The sequence below is a fragment of the Triturus cristatus genome, chromosome 9 (genome assembly GCF_964204655.1).
Source record: "Triturus cristatus chromosome 9, aTriCri1.1, whole genome shotgun sequence".
NCBI lineage: Eukaryota > Metazoa > Chordata > Amphibia > Caudata > Salamandridae > Triturus > Triturus cristatus.
The window spans coordinates 569,201,174-569,220,651 of record NC_140592.1 but is presented as its reverse complement, the minus strand read 5'-3'; the positions used below and the strand labels follow the sequence as shown (position 1 = coordinate 569,220,651).

General features: G+C 46.4%; 1 protein-coding gene across 2 annotated transcripts in view; it reads left to right on the top strand.

The window, feature by feature from the left end:
• The window catches only part of MARK4 (microtubule affinity regulating kinase 4), a 672,098-nt gene that overhangs the window by 398,878 nt on the left and 253,742 nt on the right, over window positions 1–19,478 (top strand). For both annotated transcript variants that reach the window (XM_085625587.1, XM_085625588.1), the window contains exons 11-12: window positions 3,590–3,699; window positions 5,927–6,107. In XM_085625587.1, the coding sequence (XP_085481713.1) occupies window positions 3,590–3,699; window positions 5,927–6,107 (291 nt within the window). The remainder of the gene's footprint in view (window positions 1–3,589; window positions 3,700–5,926; window positions 6,108–19,478) is intronic.

Here is a 19,478-nt window from a genome sequence, read left to right as displayed (position 1 = left end):
ACAATGAGTAGCCTCCTGACATCATTGCGGGTTCACGATCAATGGAGCCAAAGTTGTACCTGATTCCTTCACAGTGGTTTTCTTTCATTGGTGCTGTCCTGGATATGGCTCAGTTCAGCGCCTTCCCTTAATGGCAACGAGTCCAGACATTCAGGTTATGATCCTGATGTGTCACCCCATGCCATGGATATTGGCGAGAGCTGCTCTGGGACATCTTCGCCTCTTAGCCTCCTGTCTCCTCCATGTTAACAACACCAGGTTGCAAATGCGGGCTCTGCAATGATATCTGAAGCTCCAGTGGGCAAGCACCAATGAAACCTGTCCGATGTCATTCAGAAATGGGAGGAAACTGCACAAGATGTGCCTTCCCACAATTGGACCGGCGATTCACCCCTCTACCTTCCACCCGCAGAGCAGAAGGTGGTGACAAATGTGTCATTACTGGGTTGGGGAGGTCATCTGGGGGAGGTGAGGATCAGGGAACTGTCAGCTCCATAGCAATCTGTTGAAGTTGCAGGGCATTCTTCTTGCGCTGAAAGTTGTCTTGCAGTCTATCAAGGGGAGGCTGATTTAGGATCTCGCTGACAGTACCTTCACCAAGTGGTACTGCAGCAGGCAGGGCAGAGTAGGATCCTGGGTCCTGTCCCCATAGGATCTGCACTTCTGAGGTAAACTGGAACATTTTCCTCAACATGAACCACCTGGCGGATTCCTTGAATGCCAAGACAGACAAGCTTCACTGGTGGCATCTGGCAGACTATGAATGGCATCTACATCCCAAAGTGGCACAGGGCACTTTCCAGCAGTGGGCATAACCCTATCTCAATCTTTTCACCACTGTTGAGAGTGTGCAGTCCCAATAGTTTTATGTACTTGATTTTTAGTGAAGACTCTAGGTAGGGGATGCATTCCAGCTGGAATAAAACGCTGAACTCTTGCACACCTTCCGCCCCTCCTTTCCTGCCCCAAATTCTGAAAAAGATCAGAATCAACCAGCCCAAGTCATCCTAGTGACACTGGATAGGGCCAGGAGATTGTGGTACCTGCAGCTTCTGGGCATGAGGATCTGCCCCTTTAACAGGTACAACTTTGAGAGGATCTTCTGTGGCAACAGCAGGGTGCTAGGTCCTTCAACCAAACTTGCTAAATCTACACTTTCATCAGTGGAGATAAAGTGAAGGCAATTGACTGTGCTGGATGTCCCACTCAAAGTTGTGAATGTCAACCTTTCTGATAGACGAGAATCCACAAACTCCATTTAAACCTGGTACTGGGACCCGTTTGTGGCCTGGCGTGGAGGACGGACCCTTTACAAGCCAAATTATTGGAGGTTTTATTGTTTGCTTTGTCTTTGGACCATCGAGGCCTTGCAGTGGGCCTTATAAAAGGTTGTTTGTCAGCCCTTGCAGCTTTTTTGCGTTTGACAACTGTCCTTGTTTAAATAACCTATTGTAATGTGATTTATGAAAGGTTTGACACGTGTTCCTTTCCAAAATCTTCCTGCCACTGTGTGACCTTAACTTTGTCAAGACATTTCTCATGTGTGTGCCCTTTGAGCCGAAGCACAGCTGCTCATTAAGTCTTTCAACGCTGAAGACTGTTTTCCTCATTGAGATGACTTCAGTTTATTGCCCAAGTGAACCACAGGCAATGTCAGTACAACCACCCTACACCACCTTTTTCCCAGACAAACTGGTGCTGAACAGCAAGGCAGTCTTCTTGCAAAAAGTCATGACTCCTTTCTACATTGGGCAACCCATCACTGTCTCAGCGCTCTTTACCCCACCACACTCCCCAAAAGAGGAAGAGCGACTCTATTGGTTGGAAGCCAAAGGGGCTTTGAGCTTTTACCTTCATCGTACCAAAGATCTTCAAGGGTACAATCAGTTTTTTGTGGGGTTATGTGGAGGTTATACGAAGAGGTAAGGCTGTGCAAAGGATATGGGTAGTCCTCTCCATTAGTTTCTGCTATGCACTATTCAGAAGGCAGCCTTAGGAAGGACTGAGAGCCCACTCCACCATCGCTAAGGCTGCTACCACTATGTCGAACCGCATATTTCTCACCACCCTCCCGCCTCCCCATTCTGTGGAGTGGCCTCTTTTTGCAATCTGAAAAGGTCCTAGTTAAAGATCTGCACTCTGGTATCGTCAATCGGTTATGTTTTGCATCTGATAGCGAGTGAAGAGTCAAACAAGAATCTAATGTCAAGGCGCAGGAGGGACTAATATATGTATATTCACTCTGGCATTTCCAGTGGAGTGTGGAGGCGTACAGTGCCCCATAGTAACACTCAGGAGTATTGCTGAAAAATATTCCAGATCCTGTCTGGCACCGTGGGAATATTCTAAAGGGGAGGAATCTGTAGTTAGATAGATTGTCCATCAGAACGAGCTTTATTGATGTTAATCAGTTTGCAAAATAGCGTTATGATGGAAATATTGCTGCAGAAAATTAACTGTTCCCAATGGCCAGTGTGTTTTGGAGCATATGCTTGCAAAGTCCATTCTGTTCTAGTCTAAGACTCTTTATTGATGAAAATCCAATAGAACCACATAGATTGTAGGCTAGCTCCATTGCGTGCAACATTCTTTTATGTGTTTTCTCACCGTAACTCGACTTATCATTTTATCTCTTGCTTTCTTGTTATTGACATTGCTTCCGTCCCAGGTTCTTCTTGCTTATTTGTCTTTCTTTTCCCTCTTGCTGTTTCTCTCCTAAGCTATCTTCCCCGTATTCCTTCTGAGCCTGTCTTCTGTACCACCATTACTTCGATCCCTGAATTGATGATTAATATTATATTCCATCTTTCCTTTGTCAGATTTGAACCATATCCCTCTTTCATGTCTAAAAGAGGTGGACATCTTCTGTAGTCCACCTCTTTGTCTTTCTCTCTGTTAATCTACCATGTTCTGTCCCTCCTTACACTTTGTATCACTTGTTTTCTTTCCACCGAGAAAATGTTTGGAATGAACTGTTGCAGGTACCTCGCTGCTGTGTCCTCCCAGTCTTCGAAAGTGTTTAAGATGACTGGCTTCTCATTCGCTCTCAAAAAGTGATAACTCCTTTCCTCGGGTCCTTCTCATCACTATCTAGTCGCCATCTCTTATCCACTACCCTTGCTGTCTCTTTAATGCGCTTCCTACTTCTACTGAACACAGGCTCTCATTCTTCCTTCTTTTGTTTTAAACTCAGTCTCTAGCTCTCCTGTTCTTTAACTTCCTTTCTTAATCAGAGTTTTTTTCTGTTTGCTGTTACTGTCTGGGTCAGATCCTCACCTTTCTCTTGTTGTTTTTCTGTTGGTTCATCTTCATCCTACATCTTTTCTTGCATTCTTTCTCTCCCAGCTCCCCTCGTATCCCTTTGGCTCCCATCCATTCTTTCATATGTGTTTTTACCTCTCAGTCCTGCTTCGCCAGCTCTCACCCTCCTACATTCTCACCCCCTTCTTTCTCACCCCTCCTGTCTCCCCCCCATCTCACTCTTATCTTAATCGCGTTTCTCTTGCTCTGCCTCTTACCTTTCTCGTCCTCTTGTTCACATTTATGCTCCCACAAGTGTTCTCATGTTGTGTTCCTCTTCTCCCTCCAGAGGTGATGGTAGGTATGGGTTACACGCGAGAGGAGATCAAGGAGGCACTGAACACTCAAAAATACAATGAAGTCACTGCAACCTACCTCCTGCTGGGCAGGAAGAATGAGGTAAGTGCTTTACATGGAATGACCGTCAGATTGAAAGTTAGGAACGAGTAGGATCCCTAGCTTCCGTGTCTGGATTACATACTGTATATACGTATATGATAACTAAGAGATGGGGATACTTAAGGTACTGAGTATCCCATAGCTACACGGCAAGGATCCCCTATTCTTGCATTTGTATAGGAAGACTCCTGACACTGCCACACTGCTTGGGGCTGTGGATGTACGCATACATTTATTTGCTGAGGTAACTTTTAGGGCTCATGCCTTCGTATCGCTCTATCTCTATGGTAGTTTATGTGTCTGGGTTGTTCCATCAGGAACGAAGCTGGGGGGTCCATAGAACGTAGACCCTGAAAGCGACGTGGTTGTGAGGACTCCAGCTCCCAGAGTCCCTTGCGTGATTTAAAGCCAGACTGGCTGCTGCTTTGTTGTTTCGTGCCGTCGGTAGCTGGTGAACCCAACCCAGAGCCTGGAAGTCGCGTGGAGACCGCGTGGAGATAACGGTTTCCCGTCTCTTGAGCATTATCCCCACCCTCTCAAGCCTTAAAGAGAGGTTTGCGGCCACACTATGAGATACCACGATATGAACAGCTGCTAACCGGGCCCAGCGCAGTCCAGTCCAGTCCAAGGATTAGCCTCTCTGCAGTCGACCATGTTAATAAAACGACGACGGGAACCTTTGCCGTTTTTCGGGTTGTCTTAGTTCATAACTCGCACATGTATGCAAAGACATTACTGAACCAAGAGAATATGTAACATTGTGATTATATCTCTACGTTTGTCTCTGGCAGAGTTCCTCATAGTAGAGACAGAGTATTGGACTTACTCCGTGCTTTAAATGGGCAGGTGCTGTCTGGTACTGAGTACCTGCACGTTTACTTTGAAAGGAACAGTACTTGCACTTGTCAGCACTGTAAAACATTTAATGGAAGAGTATCGGCACTTAGGAGTAAGCAGGCACTCTGGAGAGTGAGTGCCTGCACTCCTGAATGCCCATGTAAGAGACTGGACTTACTGCACTCTTGGCTGTTGTGCCTCCTCTTTGTGCAGCCTTGTATTGCATAAAGGAAACGGGTGTAGCACAGTCTTCGTCGTGGGAGGCCAGACTGAAAAAGAAAAGGGACCATAAAGAACCTATTGAACTTTATTTGAAGAAATTGGAGAGGGCAGTTGGTGGAAAAATCAAACATACCGCAGAGGGAGGTTTCACCAGGACTTTAGAGACAGTGCATCTCCTCCATAGGCTGCTTTGTCCAGTGGAAATAACAATACACCATTGATAACGAGAGATATTTGTAAAGTTTCTAACACTCCCATCCGGCTTTATATGTTGGCCTGAAAGTGGTAGATGCCCATATATTTTTTTATTTGAAAGTAACAAAAATATAATATCAACTTAATTATGAATGTTTATTCCCATTTCTTGCCTCTTTTTTCCTGTACAAAGTATCTCATGTAACACACTTCACGCTGACTGCCATATGAACCTCAAACCGTTAAATGTTTATCTGACATTAAGTCACTCATAATGAACCTGCCCCCCCCCCCCCCCAAAACAATTTCTATAAATAAAAACATTTTCCATGGACACTAGTATGCATTCCCTCTGTGTCCAAAACCGGCCAGCAAGACAAACTGAAAAAAACTGTTAATGTTGGAGAGTAATATTCACCAAGAAATCATCCACACGTTTCCCCCGAAAATTCTCTTCCTAATGGACTGGACTGTTTACTTAAACATTGCCAATACCTTGGCGACTGCCCTGAGTCAGTTAAAGATGTAATATGCCTCTGAAGGTGAGGCAGGCGGCTTGTTTATCTGATGGGCCTTCTAATGCCCATAGCCCGGTCCAGCCCCGTAGATTGCACGGCCTCCACGAAGAGGCCCGACCTGCCGCTTGCGATGGACCCGGCTGTGATTGCTCCACGGATGTCGTCTGGGAGAAGAGCTAGGGTGTACCCTGGCTGGCCATGCTCCTCGGCGCAAAAGAACATCTACAACAGCTACCTAGCAGCATTGATCGCCTAAAGAACTGGAAAGAAAGGTTGGGTGAGATGTTGATAGGGGGTGGATTTCAACCCAGAGATTGCGGTCCCTTAGGCCCACTAAGGGCGCTTGTCTTGATTTGTCAGTGGGGGCACTGATAAGGTGTTTGAGGACAGTTTGTACCCCTTGTATTTACATGCACGACATGTCACATTGAACTCGTATTTCTATGTTGTTGTAGGTGGAAGGCGGCGAGTCGCGTTCCGGGAGCAGTTTATCCCTGGCGAGGGTGCGGGCACCCACCGACGTCACGAACGGCACCAGCAAGACGGCCACGTCCACATCCACCTCGAGCTCCGCTCACGGCAAGACGCAGCGCAGCTCTTCCACGTACCACCGCCAGCGGAGACACAGTGACTTCTGTGAGTAGCACTTACCTCTGAGCGCTGTGAAGTCTCTCACAGCCAATCTGAAGTCTCACGCATTGATTTAGTGCCAATGCTCCTATTTGTCGAGCAGTCCTGCTTCATTCAAAATATTTGAATTAGTCCATAATTCACAGTGAATTGCTCATATGATTTGGTCACAGTTGTGTTAAGAACCGCAAGCAAAACATTCCGTACATCACGTTGATCACAAACTAAAGGGTGACATGTTTGGAACGTTTAACATGATTGAAGCATGTAGGTCTCACGCTCTGCATGCTCCTGCCACCTAGTGTTGGGCGCTGATGTTGCAAGCTGTTTTTCTCTGAGAAATGCCACAACAGCTTGCTCTGACGAATGCAAGAACAATATTCTGCATTGGCTCAGGGCACCCGTGAGCATGGAAATAAATGCCTCTGCATCGGTACCATAACAACCTCCTTTACATTTTCAGTTCTTTCTGATCCTTCGGGAGGTCTGAGGGCATGATAGAACTATTATCAACATCGATAAGCCTTGTGATTTTGGTTGTCTGGATGTTAAATTATAGTTTATCTATAAGGTGATCAGGCCTGCATTCTTTTTCATTTGTTGTTGATTTATTTGACATCACAACTGTTAAAACCAGAGAGGCACAAAATGTCAGCGGCGCTTAAAAATCCGAAGCTCTGATAGTAAAACGTTTGTACCCCCCAGCCAAAACCAATCAGCATAATCCAGTCACAGTGTACTTTCCCCTAGCATGGAGCTCAGGAATTGAAGTGTCTCAGTGAAAAGAGGTCTTGGCTGAGTAAACAAAATGAAGAGTCCAAAGATAAAGAGTATGATTAAAGGTTGTAGGCACGAGGTCAGCCACAGGCTATTTATAGGTTTCAGTGTGATTTGTATGGATCAAAAGACAAATGTGTATTCTATGGAGCACTCAATCACACTTGACTTAAGGGATCCTGTGAGGCATGCCCCCCCCCCTCCCCCGGGAAGCTCCCTTCCCATTTGTTCTTCTGACTCTACCTCCTGCAGTGAGAGAAATCATGTTCAGCCATCATAAGAGGGAACCTGGAACATTATTTCCTTGAATACGTTAAGGGCCAGAGAAGTTAGGCAGTCTTGATGTAGAATCTCCACCTTTGGGGACGTCAGAGCCTCACTATTCAGAGCCTTGGATTTCTATTCGCCATCATCACTATTCGAGAGACAAACCTCCTTCCCGGAGAAGCAAATTCCTGTTAAGTCTGGGGAACAGAAACCACAGGTACCTATCCATAAAAGCTCCAGTCTCCAGATCTGTGCCCTCTCTCATGGTATTCCGTTTCAATAGAGATCCGTTGCTCCTGCTGAGAACACTGCTTTTTTGGGTTCTGAGAGTCAGGACTACAAAAGTCTGTTTGCACCAGATCATCTTAAACGTCTGACATGATGTGCAACTGCAAACAGTGGTACAGTGGTCAGGATTGGCCATGAGCTGCAGCTGCCAGTGGCCTCGTTTTTACTCCCAGTCTGTCCCATGCTCTTAAAAAACAACTGGGAACTTCACTACGAACAGGAGTCACATCATGTTTTGCCTGGCACAGTCTGGAAGACCTCTTCACTGCAGAACAATCATCCAGGTTCATAGAGAGTATATTGTTGCAGGCTGGTACTATAGGATATTTATTTAATAACTGCTTGTATTATTAGTAGAAAAAAATCTTAAATAAGTTAAACTGGTCCATTACGTCTTGCAGTTAAAGAGCAGCATTTTATAGACATGGTGAAAATAGAATAATCACAGTTAAAGGGCTTTCCCTTTGTCCGTTCAGGGTCCTACCTGTATCTTCTAGGGCCTGCACTTTATGACAATACTGTAGCCAGTCCCTGTTCAAGGTTCCAGTCGGAAGTTTGAGCCTCACTCCCTCAAACATTGACATACCCAAGCCTTTTCCCACAATCCCCACATCTATTCCTATTTTTGGTGTCATCCGTGACTTTTATAAACCACTTTATCCATGTATTTGCACCATCTGCCCCTCATAGCCATTTATCAGTGTGTATGTTTAGTGTATTGCAAAACACACAAGATGATGGACGGAATGTTGCACATTGGCAAAACATTCACCCTCAGTCACTGATCTGGGTTTAATCCATCGTTATTTTGCTCACCACGCCACCCCAGTTCAGACATGGCCATATGCAAATCATTCTTGACCCTGTGCCTCATGGGAACAGTCCAGCCCGAACTGCCAAGCCATGTCTTCCCTGGACCGGAATCAAGCATCCTTGAACCGGTTTCGGGGTTTCACCCCTCTTCAGCCAGGATAGCTTGACTCCAGTGGCGTAGTGAGCACGGGACCCACGTCTGGCCATACCCTTCCCACATAGGGAGAACAGCAAAACACACAAGATGATGGACGGAATGTTGCACATTGGCAAAACATTCACCCACAGTTACAGATCTGGGTTTAATCCATCGTTATTTTGCTCACCACGCCACCCCAGTTCAGACATGGCCATATGCAAATCAGTCTTGACCCTGTGCCTCATGGGAACAGTCCAGCCCAAACTGCCAAGCCATATCTTCCCTAGACCGGAATCAAGCATCCTAGGATCGGTTTCGGGGTTTCACCCCTCTTCAGCCAGGATAGCTTGATTCCAGTGGCATGGAGAGCACAGGACTCATGTCTGAGCATACCCGTCCCACTCGGGGTGACAAATACAAAAACAACAGTTGATGGACAGAATGCAGAACAATGTCATACATTCACCCCAGTACAGAGATCTGGGCCTAAATCCATCGTTTTTTTGCTCACCATGCCATTCCAGACTAGATAATCATGTGGACGAAGACACATGGGTGGCGCATTTCAAAACGATTTTCTGAGCGAGACTCCACCAGGAGTTGAACCGCTCAATCGCGCAGAGATCCCCCTTAAGCCTATACATTTTATCCTGGAGGAAATAAAACGTGCTCTCGCTAAATGTAGTCACGCCAAAGCACCAGGACCGGATGGGGCCCGAACAACTTTTTTCTAGAAGATCAAGATCTGTGGGCCCCCTTGTTAACTATCATATGCAATGAAATCTCTGAGAGGCCCGCCCCCATAATGGAGAACAAGTATTATAGTCCCAATTTACAAACAAGCATTGGCATAGCCAATAGGTCTCGCCTTGGGACCGTGTAAGTGTTTAGCCGCGCAGCACATTATAGAGACAGTAAACAAGACCGGCAATGCCTTAAAGGATATTTACAATGAATTTGCATTTATGTAGCACTGACGCCCCCTGACGAGGCGTTGAGGCGCTTTAGCATGCTAATCCAGAACCTGAAATTACTGGGTAGTGCAGTAGTGAATGGTTATTCTTGTGCTGTCAAGGAAGCCACTCCTTGATCTTACTCCAGTTACTTGGTTGTAACATTAATGATTTCGGTATGATAATTAGTTGGGGGTATGTGGGAAGTAAATCGTGGATCGAGTGACTAAACATATTGTTAGGATGTAGGGATTTATTTTCAGAGCGAGAGATTAAGGCATGCGGTGTACCGTGTACTCAGGGAGCATGCAGAAGGTGAAGGAGAGGGTCATTGAAAAAATAAAGGAGAGTTTAAGTCAAGGTCAGATTTTCACGCAGGGTGTACGTACATTTCGGGCTGTGGTTATTGAGACAGTGTGATCTGTGGATGTACATACAGAGTCCTATGTTTCCACCGTCCAGGTCGCAGGGGCCTCTTTTAGAACAAGGCGGGGGAGGGAAAAAGCGAAAGTCAACAAAAAAAAGTTGTCCAGTTCCAGCTGCACGTGACCGTGCTGTGAGCACTTTCCAGCCTTGCCAGGCAATTGATTTAGCTACATATGTCTGAGATTTCATGGCAGAAAAACACTTTCTTTCTGTACAGCTGTGTTGTGCAGACAGACATTGCTTCCAGTGATTTAAAATGGCTTGTTGTGAAATGTCCCGGGTTTTGGCTTTAAATTCTGGGCACCCCACATATAGGGTCTCAATGAATAACACTTATGAACTCCGTGGTTATCATGAAAACCTGGCATGGATATTACCCTCCTGGAACTAACCTGTACGCAGACGTTAAGCTTGAGATTGCCAACCCAAAACACGTATCTCTCAAAGACCTTCACCAATCACAGTAGTGGTTCGACCCTCCCCTCCTTGTTTTCTTTAATTACTAGCTGGACGGCCATTATTATCATTTACAGATGGCTATGAATGCTCCTCCCCTCCCTGAGTTCGGGCTGTTGACAACAGTGGTCTCGTCTCAGTTCCAGTTTTTCAGCGGGAGAAATGGAATAAAAACAACGTTCAATTATTTCCAGGTGAGAATTCACAATCCAGAATGCACTGTCCCCTTGAGCAGCTTAGTGTTTAGTGTACGCAGTCTCCCTGACTGATCACACATTCCGCAGATGCCGCCTCTGCATTTGGCAGGATGCAGACAAATTAATTGCTCGCTGCTGATATCTGTCCCGTTGTGCGTGCAACATGTTTTCTGCCTTCTTCTGGGACCATTCCACATGACAGGAAGAGACAAGAGAAAAGCATTGAAGGCACCACAAAAATGCAGTGGCGCATCATAATCCTGCATGAGCGCGCGGACAGCACGGATTAAAAGAATGTACTGTGGTTGGCAGGCAGCACGCACTGACAGAAGCAGACTGGGGCACAATGAGTGCCACCTGCTTTCCGCTATAGGTGAGAGCCTAAATAAGGGCCACTGGAATTATGCGACTGTGTGGCAGTGGCATTTTCGCACTGCTAAGTCAAGCAGGTATGATGGGACGTCACCAGCAGGAGTCTGCCCGCGTGATGCTCCTGTGTATGGTAACACAAATCCACACCATCAAGGAGTCTGTATACTTTGAAGTACTGGGTATTTTAGACCCAGCGGTGCAGGGGCACACACCCTATGACTTCTGGGTTTCACCCTGTTCCGGACCTACAGAAACACAGAGTCTTCTGGGTGAAGTCAAAGAATCGTTTATTGGCTGCAGACCAATGACAGGTATCCTAGAAGTACAACAGCGTGTATGTTCTCAGGAGACTGCTGAAAATCATAGCAACGGACTTCTCCTTAAGTACAAAATATCATGCTCCAGGCACACATTCCTTGGTTTACGATATGGTCATATAAAGGCATACATTACAAACGAAAAAGCAGAGTCATGATGACCATCCCACATTCCAGTTCGGCCAGCCCACAATGATTTACACAGTAAGGTTCAGATCCCATGTTTGAAGTAAATAGACCCCCCAATAAACATGAGCATCTCCTGTTTTGGGAAACAAGTCATAAAGCAAGAACAAGCAGGTGTGGAAGAGATTAGCCGGGGGATTGTGTAGAATGAAAGGACTTTATGACGGGTCAAACCCTGATGCTAATCACAGGTGGACGGAGGAAGGGGAGCTCGTGAGACCGGTTTGACCCGGGGCAGCAGAGCCAGCTGCCCAGGTCACAGAGAAGTCAGAGGGAAAGCCCATGTACTGTGAGGCCCGTATTAACTCCATCATAGCCTATGTGAGGGCAATGACAAGATGGCCACTGCTTCCAAAATGGAACCCGCGTAGTTGAGCAGAATAACGTGTACACAGTGCATTCATAGCTAGAACGACATATAAAGCACTCGTACATGCCGCATTTACCATTTGCGGTTCGCTAATACCAACATAGACAGGGGTAGGGCCCTGTCCCCTACGCGGTCCCGAATATTAAAGTACGACAGACCCTCCTTTTGCCCTTACATAGGCAATCACTATACTCATCTTAATCCGAGTCTAGGTCAATGTTCACGAAGTCATGGAGATGTTGCTGTAGCATCATCCTGTTACTTAGCTCGTCCCTCGATACAGGTTTCCTTACACATAAGGTAGCACAGAGACCACATATCGCAGGAGCACACTGTATGCACAGACAGAACAGGAAAAGAATGGCTAAGATCATTCCAATGACCATCAGAACTTTCCAACCCCAGGCAGATATCAATTCCCAGAACCACCCCATCAGTGACCAATCTCCCTTATCCACGTGTATGGCTTCAGATATTTTATGGAGTTTGGAGATGGCTTGATACACTGTTGGAGCATTATCTGGTATGAAAATGCAGCAACTGGATTGGATGACCTTGCATACCCCACCGCGGTCTGCAAGAATAACGTCTAGAACCATGCGGTTCTGCAGAGTCATAAGGCGATCCGCTTGGAGCTCAGCTGTCAGATTACTAAGGGCACCAGCCGTTACATTGACAGTGGATTCAACCACACGAGTCAGCTGTCTCAGGTTCCTACTATTGACCATAGGTCCCCAAAACGGCAGAAAACCCAAGAAGAAGTCTCCTGCTTCCTGACCGGCAGTGTCCTCCTTACTAATCACACCTCTCACAACTCTGGTCTTGTGATAGTCAGAGGCAGCAGTAAATGTCGGCGGTAGCAAGTTCGCAATATAACATGTGCCCGAGAAATCAGGGGGCAGCCATGTATATGCTCGGTCATTGCAGATGAAATATGTGCCCTTAGCAGCCAAAAACGCAGGGGAAAACTGTGACGGGAAAGTGTACGTTTCAGTACAGTCACTTCTTCCCAGTTGAGCCCTAGGATTCTGACCATTACCCTGTAAGCAGAACCGACCCATGTGGGGTACGACCCAGATTGGAGATGAGATTTTTCGCTGTCTTTCACCCAGACTAATACTATACCCCGTCGCGTTCCATCCTACATAAGGTCTCAGCTCTTCTTTGGGAATGGATGAGTATGCATCAATATCTCTACTCATATCGGCAACTCCTTTCATCAAAGCCTTATTATTGGTGATGGGTCTGATGGAACGCGGTTGGCGAGGGGAGTATGTATCTAGAGCATAGAGAAACATGGTTTGGAATGCCCATGACGATCCATTGTAACTGTCCGGTAGCACCAGGTAGGGAATACCCTTGTTAATGGTATGGGGCATTAACCCACAGACCCAGCAATTGGTCGTATTCATTACCAGTTGGTGCTGGTGCAAGAGTTGGATAAACGAGTTATTTACGAACTCTGATTGTCTGGTCTGTTCGTGCTCAGGCAAAGGGTGAAAAGAGTGAGAGGAGGCAGTAGAAGGAGATATAGGCTGTTGAGTGGGTGCAATGGGTTTTTGAGCGGAGAAAAACACAAATCCTACAATAAACATTATGATACTACACAGTGTAAAAAGGCACAAAAAGACAAAACATTTACTTTTCACAATTCTACACATTCTTGCGTTAGAGTTCATTTCCTCAATCGGTCTCTCCATCTTAAAAAACTCCATCCTCTACTCGGGCCGCTCGCGGCGGATGAGTTTCTTCTGCTAAGGAGTACGCCTGTCAGTCCAGGGAAACGCCCTAGACTAACCAGAACCGTCGACCTAGCGTCTTCGGCCTGTACCCCAAAGTCTTGGCACCGCGACCCTGCGGCAGAACCCGGATGGTGGTTCGAAAAACAAAAATCAAGAAAGTCCTTCAGATGGGAGAGCAAAAATGTCAAAAGGGAAATAATGAGGAAATCTTTATTTGTCCATGGGCCTAGGTCTCAAATTATAGCGGAGACGGCCAGGTGCTGTTTGGTCTTGAAACAAAAGTTCAGGCTCAGTGGTGTCCAGTCGACTCGATGGTGGCACAGCTTCCTGCAGAATATTGTCACTCACTTGGTCTGAAACTGTGTCTCTTAAGCGTGCGTCACTGAATGGTACAAAGCGAGGTACAATGTTTGTCTCTGAGTCGGCGATACCCTCCTTGACCCACTGGTCATATGGCAGAGGCAAGGGGACTACTTTGCAGTGGGTACCATGAATCCAGTGCTTCTTCCCTTTCACTCGCACTGCTGATCTTGTCGAAAGAAGAACAAGATGAGGGCCGATCCAGCGAGGCTCGTCGTTGCTCTTGCGCTGGAAGTTCCGGACCAGGACCCACGAGCCAGGGTTGATAGGGTGTCCAGGAGGTTCAGAGGCTTGGGGAAGAGTATCATGTACCTGTTGGTGCAAAACACGCAGTTTAACAGTCAAATCATACAGGTAATCGAGCAGTACTGGATGCTCAATCTCACTGAACTTCGTAGGTCTCGGTACACCCCATACGTTGGCGGGACGGCCAAAAACGACCTCGTAAGGACTAAGTCCCACTCGTGAGTGTATGGTCATTCTAGTAGACAAGAGTGCTAAAGGCAGAGCGTCAGGCCATTTAAGACCGGTGCTCGCCTGGATTTTGGCCAACTTGAGTTTTAAGGCTCCATTGTAGCGTTCTACTAATCCAGCTGATTGGGGGTGGTTTGCAGCGTGGAACTTCTGCTTTATCCCTAGCCCTTCACATACATTCTTCATCACTTTACCCACAAACTCACTTCCATTATCACACCACACCATTCTTGGCATCCCAAACCTAGGAAAAAACTCCTTCACAAGGGCTTTGGCTGTGGATAGGGCAGTGTTATCTTTCAGAGGATAAGCCTCAATCCATTTTGAGAAAGCACAAACAACCACCAGTACATATTTCAGGTGGTTGCATCTTTCCATGTGAATAAAGTCCAGCTGCAAAACTTCAAATGGACATGATGGGGGTGCAAAGTGACCAGCCGGAGTTGGGGTTCCCCTACCAGGGTTGTACTTCAAGCATACTATGCAATTCTTGACCACATTCTCTGCACACTTGGGAATCCCAGCATTCTGCCATACTGGAGCCAACAACTTGCATATACCTTTCGTACTGATATGTGCCATTCCATGTGCCATAGTAACTACTGGAAGCACATATGCATCAGGCAACAACCATCGCCTATGTTCTGTCAGATCAATCCAACAACCATTCTCATCCAACTTACCCATACTTTCTCTCCACTTGCTTAACTCTTCCTCTGTGGCTTCAGCTTGAAGCGACTTCACACTCTCTATTGTGTTCTCACACATTCCAACATCATTAACCCATCTTGCGGGACCTGCAACATACATTCTAGTCTTCACATTCTGTGCCGTTTCTCTCGCGGTCTCATCAGCAAACGCATTCCCACGTCCAACATCATCTGTGACTTTCCTGTGCGCACTGCATTTCATGATCGCAACTTGCAACGGTAGGGTCAGTGACTCAAGGAGATCATTCACCAACTTGCCATTCTGAATTTTAGCTCCATGCGACGTCAGGAACCCACGCTCCTTCCACAAACGCCCAAAATTATGAGCCACGCCAAAGGCGTACTGGCTATCTGTGTATATGTTCACTCTCATTCCTTCAGACAACACACATGCTCTCGTGAGGGCGATTAATTCTGCTGCTTGGGCCGAATTATGTGGCACTCGTGCAGTTTCCACAACCGTGTGTAGAGTCGTGATAGCATATGCAGCAGTCGTGTCACCATTAGGGAGCTTGAAACAGGACCCATCTACCCATAAAGTGCCATCACACTCAGTCAGGGGAGTATCTTTGAGATCTACTCTCCCTTTCGTCTCTTCTTCTGTTCTGAACAGACAATCATGTTGCTCAATCTCATCTGAGTCTGCTGGAATTGGCAACAATGTAGCTGGATTCAGCGTATTACATCTTTTTATGTGTATGTGATTAGCTAACAGTGTAAGTTCGTAGCCCGATAATCGTGCACTAGTCAAGTGTTGTGTCTTAGTTCTATTTAATAATGTATCTACAGCGTGTGGAACCATGACAATCAATGTGTTGTCCATTACCAAACCAGCCGATTGTCGGATAGACATCGCCGCAGCAGCTGTCGCTCTCAGACAGCTTGGCAATGCCCTCGCTACAGGGTCCAAGGTGGATGAAAAATACGCGCATGGGCGCGGTCTGTCGCCAAAAGGCTGTGTTAACACTGACAACGCACATCCATCTTTCTCGTGAACATACAATGTAAAAGGCTTACTGTAGTCAGGAGTGCCCAACACAGGAGCTGAACATAACGCATTACGCAATTCCACAAAACTTTTCTGGCACTCTTCAGACCATGGGATAGGATTCGGCGTGTCTTTGCATGTTAAGGCTAACAAAGGTTTTGCCAATAAAGAAAAACTAGGGATCCAATGCCTACAGTATGAAGTGATGCCCAAGAAAGCACGCACTTCTCTCTGTGTTCTTGGCACACTCAACTGTGCAATGGCTTGAATTCTTTCTGGGGTCAGTTTCCTTCCCTCCTTCGATAAGAGATGACCTAAGTAGGTCACTTCTTGTCGACAATATTGCAGCTTAGAGAGAGACACTTTGTGATGGAATGCGGATAAATGGGGCAACAGTGACAATGTGGCTTCTTTACAGATCTTCTCAGTATCCGCGGCGATCAGTAAATCGTCCACGTACTGAATCAGGATAGCGCCACTAGGTAAAACAAGTGCATCAAGCTGCGCTTTCAAAGCCTGACTATATATGGATGGACTCTCACAGTAGCCCTGGGGAGCGCGTTTGAAGCGGAAGCTTCGGCCTCCCAAACTAAACCCAAAAATATCTCTACTCTCTTCTGCAATTGGGATACTAAAGAAAGCATTCTTTAAATCGATCACTGAAAACCATGCCGCAGAGGCTGGAATCATCGTCAACAAGGCAGTTATATCGGGGACAACCGGAAACTGTGGCACAACAATCTTATTAACCTCTCTAAGATCAATCACAAACCTGTAAACAGGTGGCTGTGAAGGGTCCGTTCGTTTTAAGACAGGTAAGATCGGACTATTGCAAACGTTGCCTCTTGTCTCTTCTATCACACCCTTATGAATCAAGTCGCTAACAATGTCTAACAATGCTTTCTGCCCTTCATTAGAGATCTTGTACTGGGGAATACGTGGCAGTCTGACATTAGCCTTTAAAGTCACCACATATGGCGGTATCTCCAAGAGGCCCACATCATTGGGACCAATAGCCCAAAGGGCATCCGGAAGGGATGACAATTCAGGTGGCATCGTGGTTTTAGACAAGTACATTGGGGAAATTACTTTCTTGCCTAATGTAAGTTGTACTCCCGAAGGAGAACAATACAACGTGGCATGCAATCTTTTCAACAAATCTAATCCCAGTAAATTCTCACCACAACCTGTTGTCAGGATCAGGGGTGCTTTCAGCTCACGAGGTCCAACAGAAAGTGACATGGGACTAGAAATCGGGTTCCTAACTGGGGCGCCAGAAAAACCTACTGAAACATTTATATCGCCAGACAAAGGTGCGCCAGGGAGTTTTGAATGCATGATCGAACTCTTTGCAGCACCAGTGTCTAGCAGAAAAGGCTCCGTTACATTGGCTGTAGTCACCTCAACATACGGTCCACTCTGATCCACTGGCACTGAAACAACTCCCTCTCTCTGTCTATGGCTGTCCTAGTAATCATTATTCTCTGCATCACCGTCCTCTACATAATAATCATTATTATAATACTGGGCCGTATTGCTAATCGCGTTAGCTTGCTGATCAAAGCTATTGATGGTACTTTGAGGCGGCAGAGGACGCGCGTTCTGGGGAACACTTCCACACCCTCTACCTCTAGGAGCTTGCTGACCACCTCTACCTCTTGTGCCATACATATTACCGTTCCGCTGCATTAATTTAGGGCAACTATATTTAAAATGACCTTCCTCTTTGCAGTATGAACATTGGTTGGGACCTACAGGGACACGTGGTTGGTAATACCCGTTCATTTGCTGATTGTTCTGAAACTGTTGGGGTTGGTGATAGACACCTTGGGGTTGCCTATAATTATTCTGACCTCCACGTGGCGGATAGGCCTGCTGTAAAAGGACCTTTGTCTTCAGTTCCTTCGTTTTCTTCTCCGTTCTATCTTTCTCGTCTTTATCTCTATTTTCATAATACTGTGCAGTAGCCAGTATTTGCGCTGAAGAAGAAACAGCCCAAGAACTTTCTGAATCTTTTAACTTTTTACACAGGTCAGGAAGTAGATTCTGCACAAACTTATCCACAAACAGCCGTTGGCCACCCTCAGTACTCATATCTTGCCCACTGTGGTCAATAAACGTTTCTTCAAACCTAGTAAAGAAGTCTGACACTGTCTCATCTTTCTTCTGCTTGCATGCAGATAACTTGTCCCAATTTACGCGCATTGCAGGCATTAGTGTCTTCATATACGTGATGATTCTACCAGGGAGTTCAGCTACTAAAGGTTCTGGTTTCGCACCACCCGTTTGTCTAGCATCAGCAGCAACAATGTTGGCCCATGTATCCCCTAGTTCTGCATTGTGATCTACATTACGAATTGATCCCCATAGAGGCTGTGGAACAACATTGCCAAACAACATGTCTATATCGGCCAGATTCATAATGCATGACCCTGCCGTCTGTGACAACTCTTTATAATAACCTGCTGGGTTTTTACGGGGATCAGGCAAGGACTGCTTAAGTGCTAACACCTCAGAGCGCTTCCATGGAACATGCACCCAAACACGCTGGAAATGCGCTGCCACAGCGGGGTTACCACCGACAGCTGCAACCGCTTCCTTCCATACCGGGGGAACTTCTCTCATGGGGTATTGTCGCGCTTTTGCCTTTTTCCCCACAAGGACTTCTTGTTCAAACAATGACTGTTGGCAATCGTCATTCCTAAGTGACAATATAACCGCAACTGCTTTATCTACTTCGCGGTCCACAATTATACCAGTTCCAAAATCGAACCTCACTCTACACAATTCCTGCGGACTCGGATTTTTACCACTATCCTCCAATTCTTCACAGAGAATTTCGCACATTTTCTCAAACACATATCTCTGTTTAGGGGCATCCCATTGATGGAAAGTATTGACAACTGATTCCACATCATAAAGTGAAGGAAAAACGATCCATCTACGCGCCATGTGATCTATCACCTTTTTCTCATCGGGGTTAGGCAATTGGCTGCGCAGCTGCTTACGCTGCAAACCAGGAGTCGCACCAGATGACTCAAAGAGGGGCGACATTAATGTAGTAACCACATTAGCTAAGCGCTGTCGCGCCGAAGGAGAAGCTGAGACGAGAACAGGGGGAAAAACAGAGGGAAGAAAAGAGGATGTAGAGACAGGTACTGGAGTGATGGAAGGAAGAGTGTTAGGGGAGGCAGTTACTGGATTAGGCAAAGTCGCAGGAAGTGCGGGGGCAGTTGGAAGCACAACTGGCGGCGCTTGAGAGGGCTGCGCTACAGGAATAGGAACTGGCTGCAAAGCAACTGGCGGTTGCGGCAAGGCTTGCAGTATATGCACTGGAGGTGGCATATTTACAAGCTGGGGAGGCGCCGTGGCAGTTTGAGCATACGGGGGTGGCGAACTCAACAAATGTGACATCAAGGGATCTTTCTCCTTTTCTTCTGACTCATCCTGCTTAGAATGTGGCAAAGCTGGATAACATTTGTCAATCCCTAACTTACGCTGCCTGTGCAATTGCTCATTCATTTGCTCCTCTTCATTGTCTT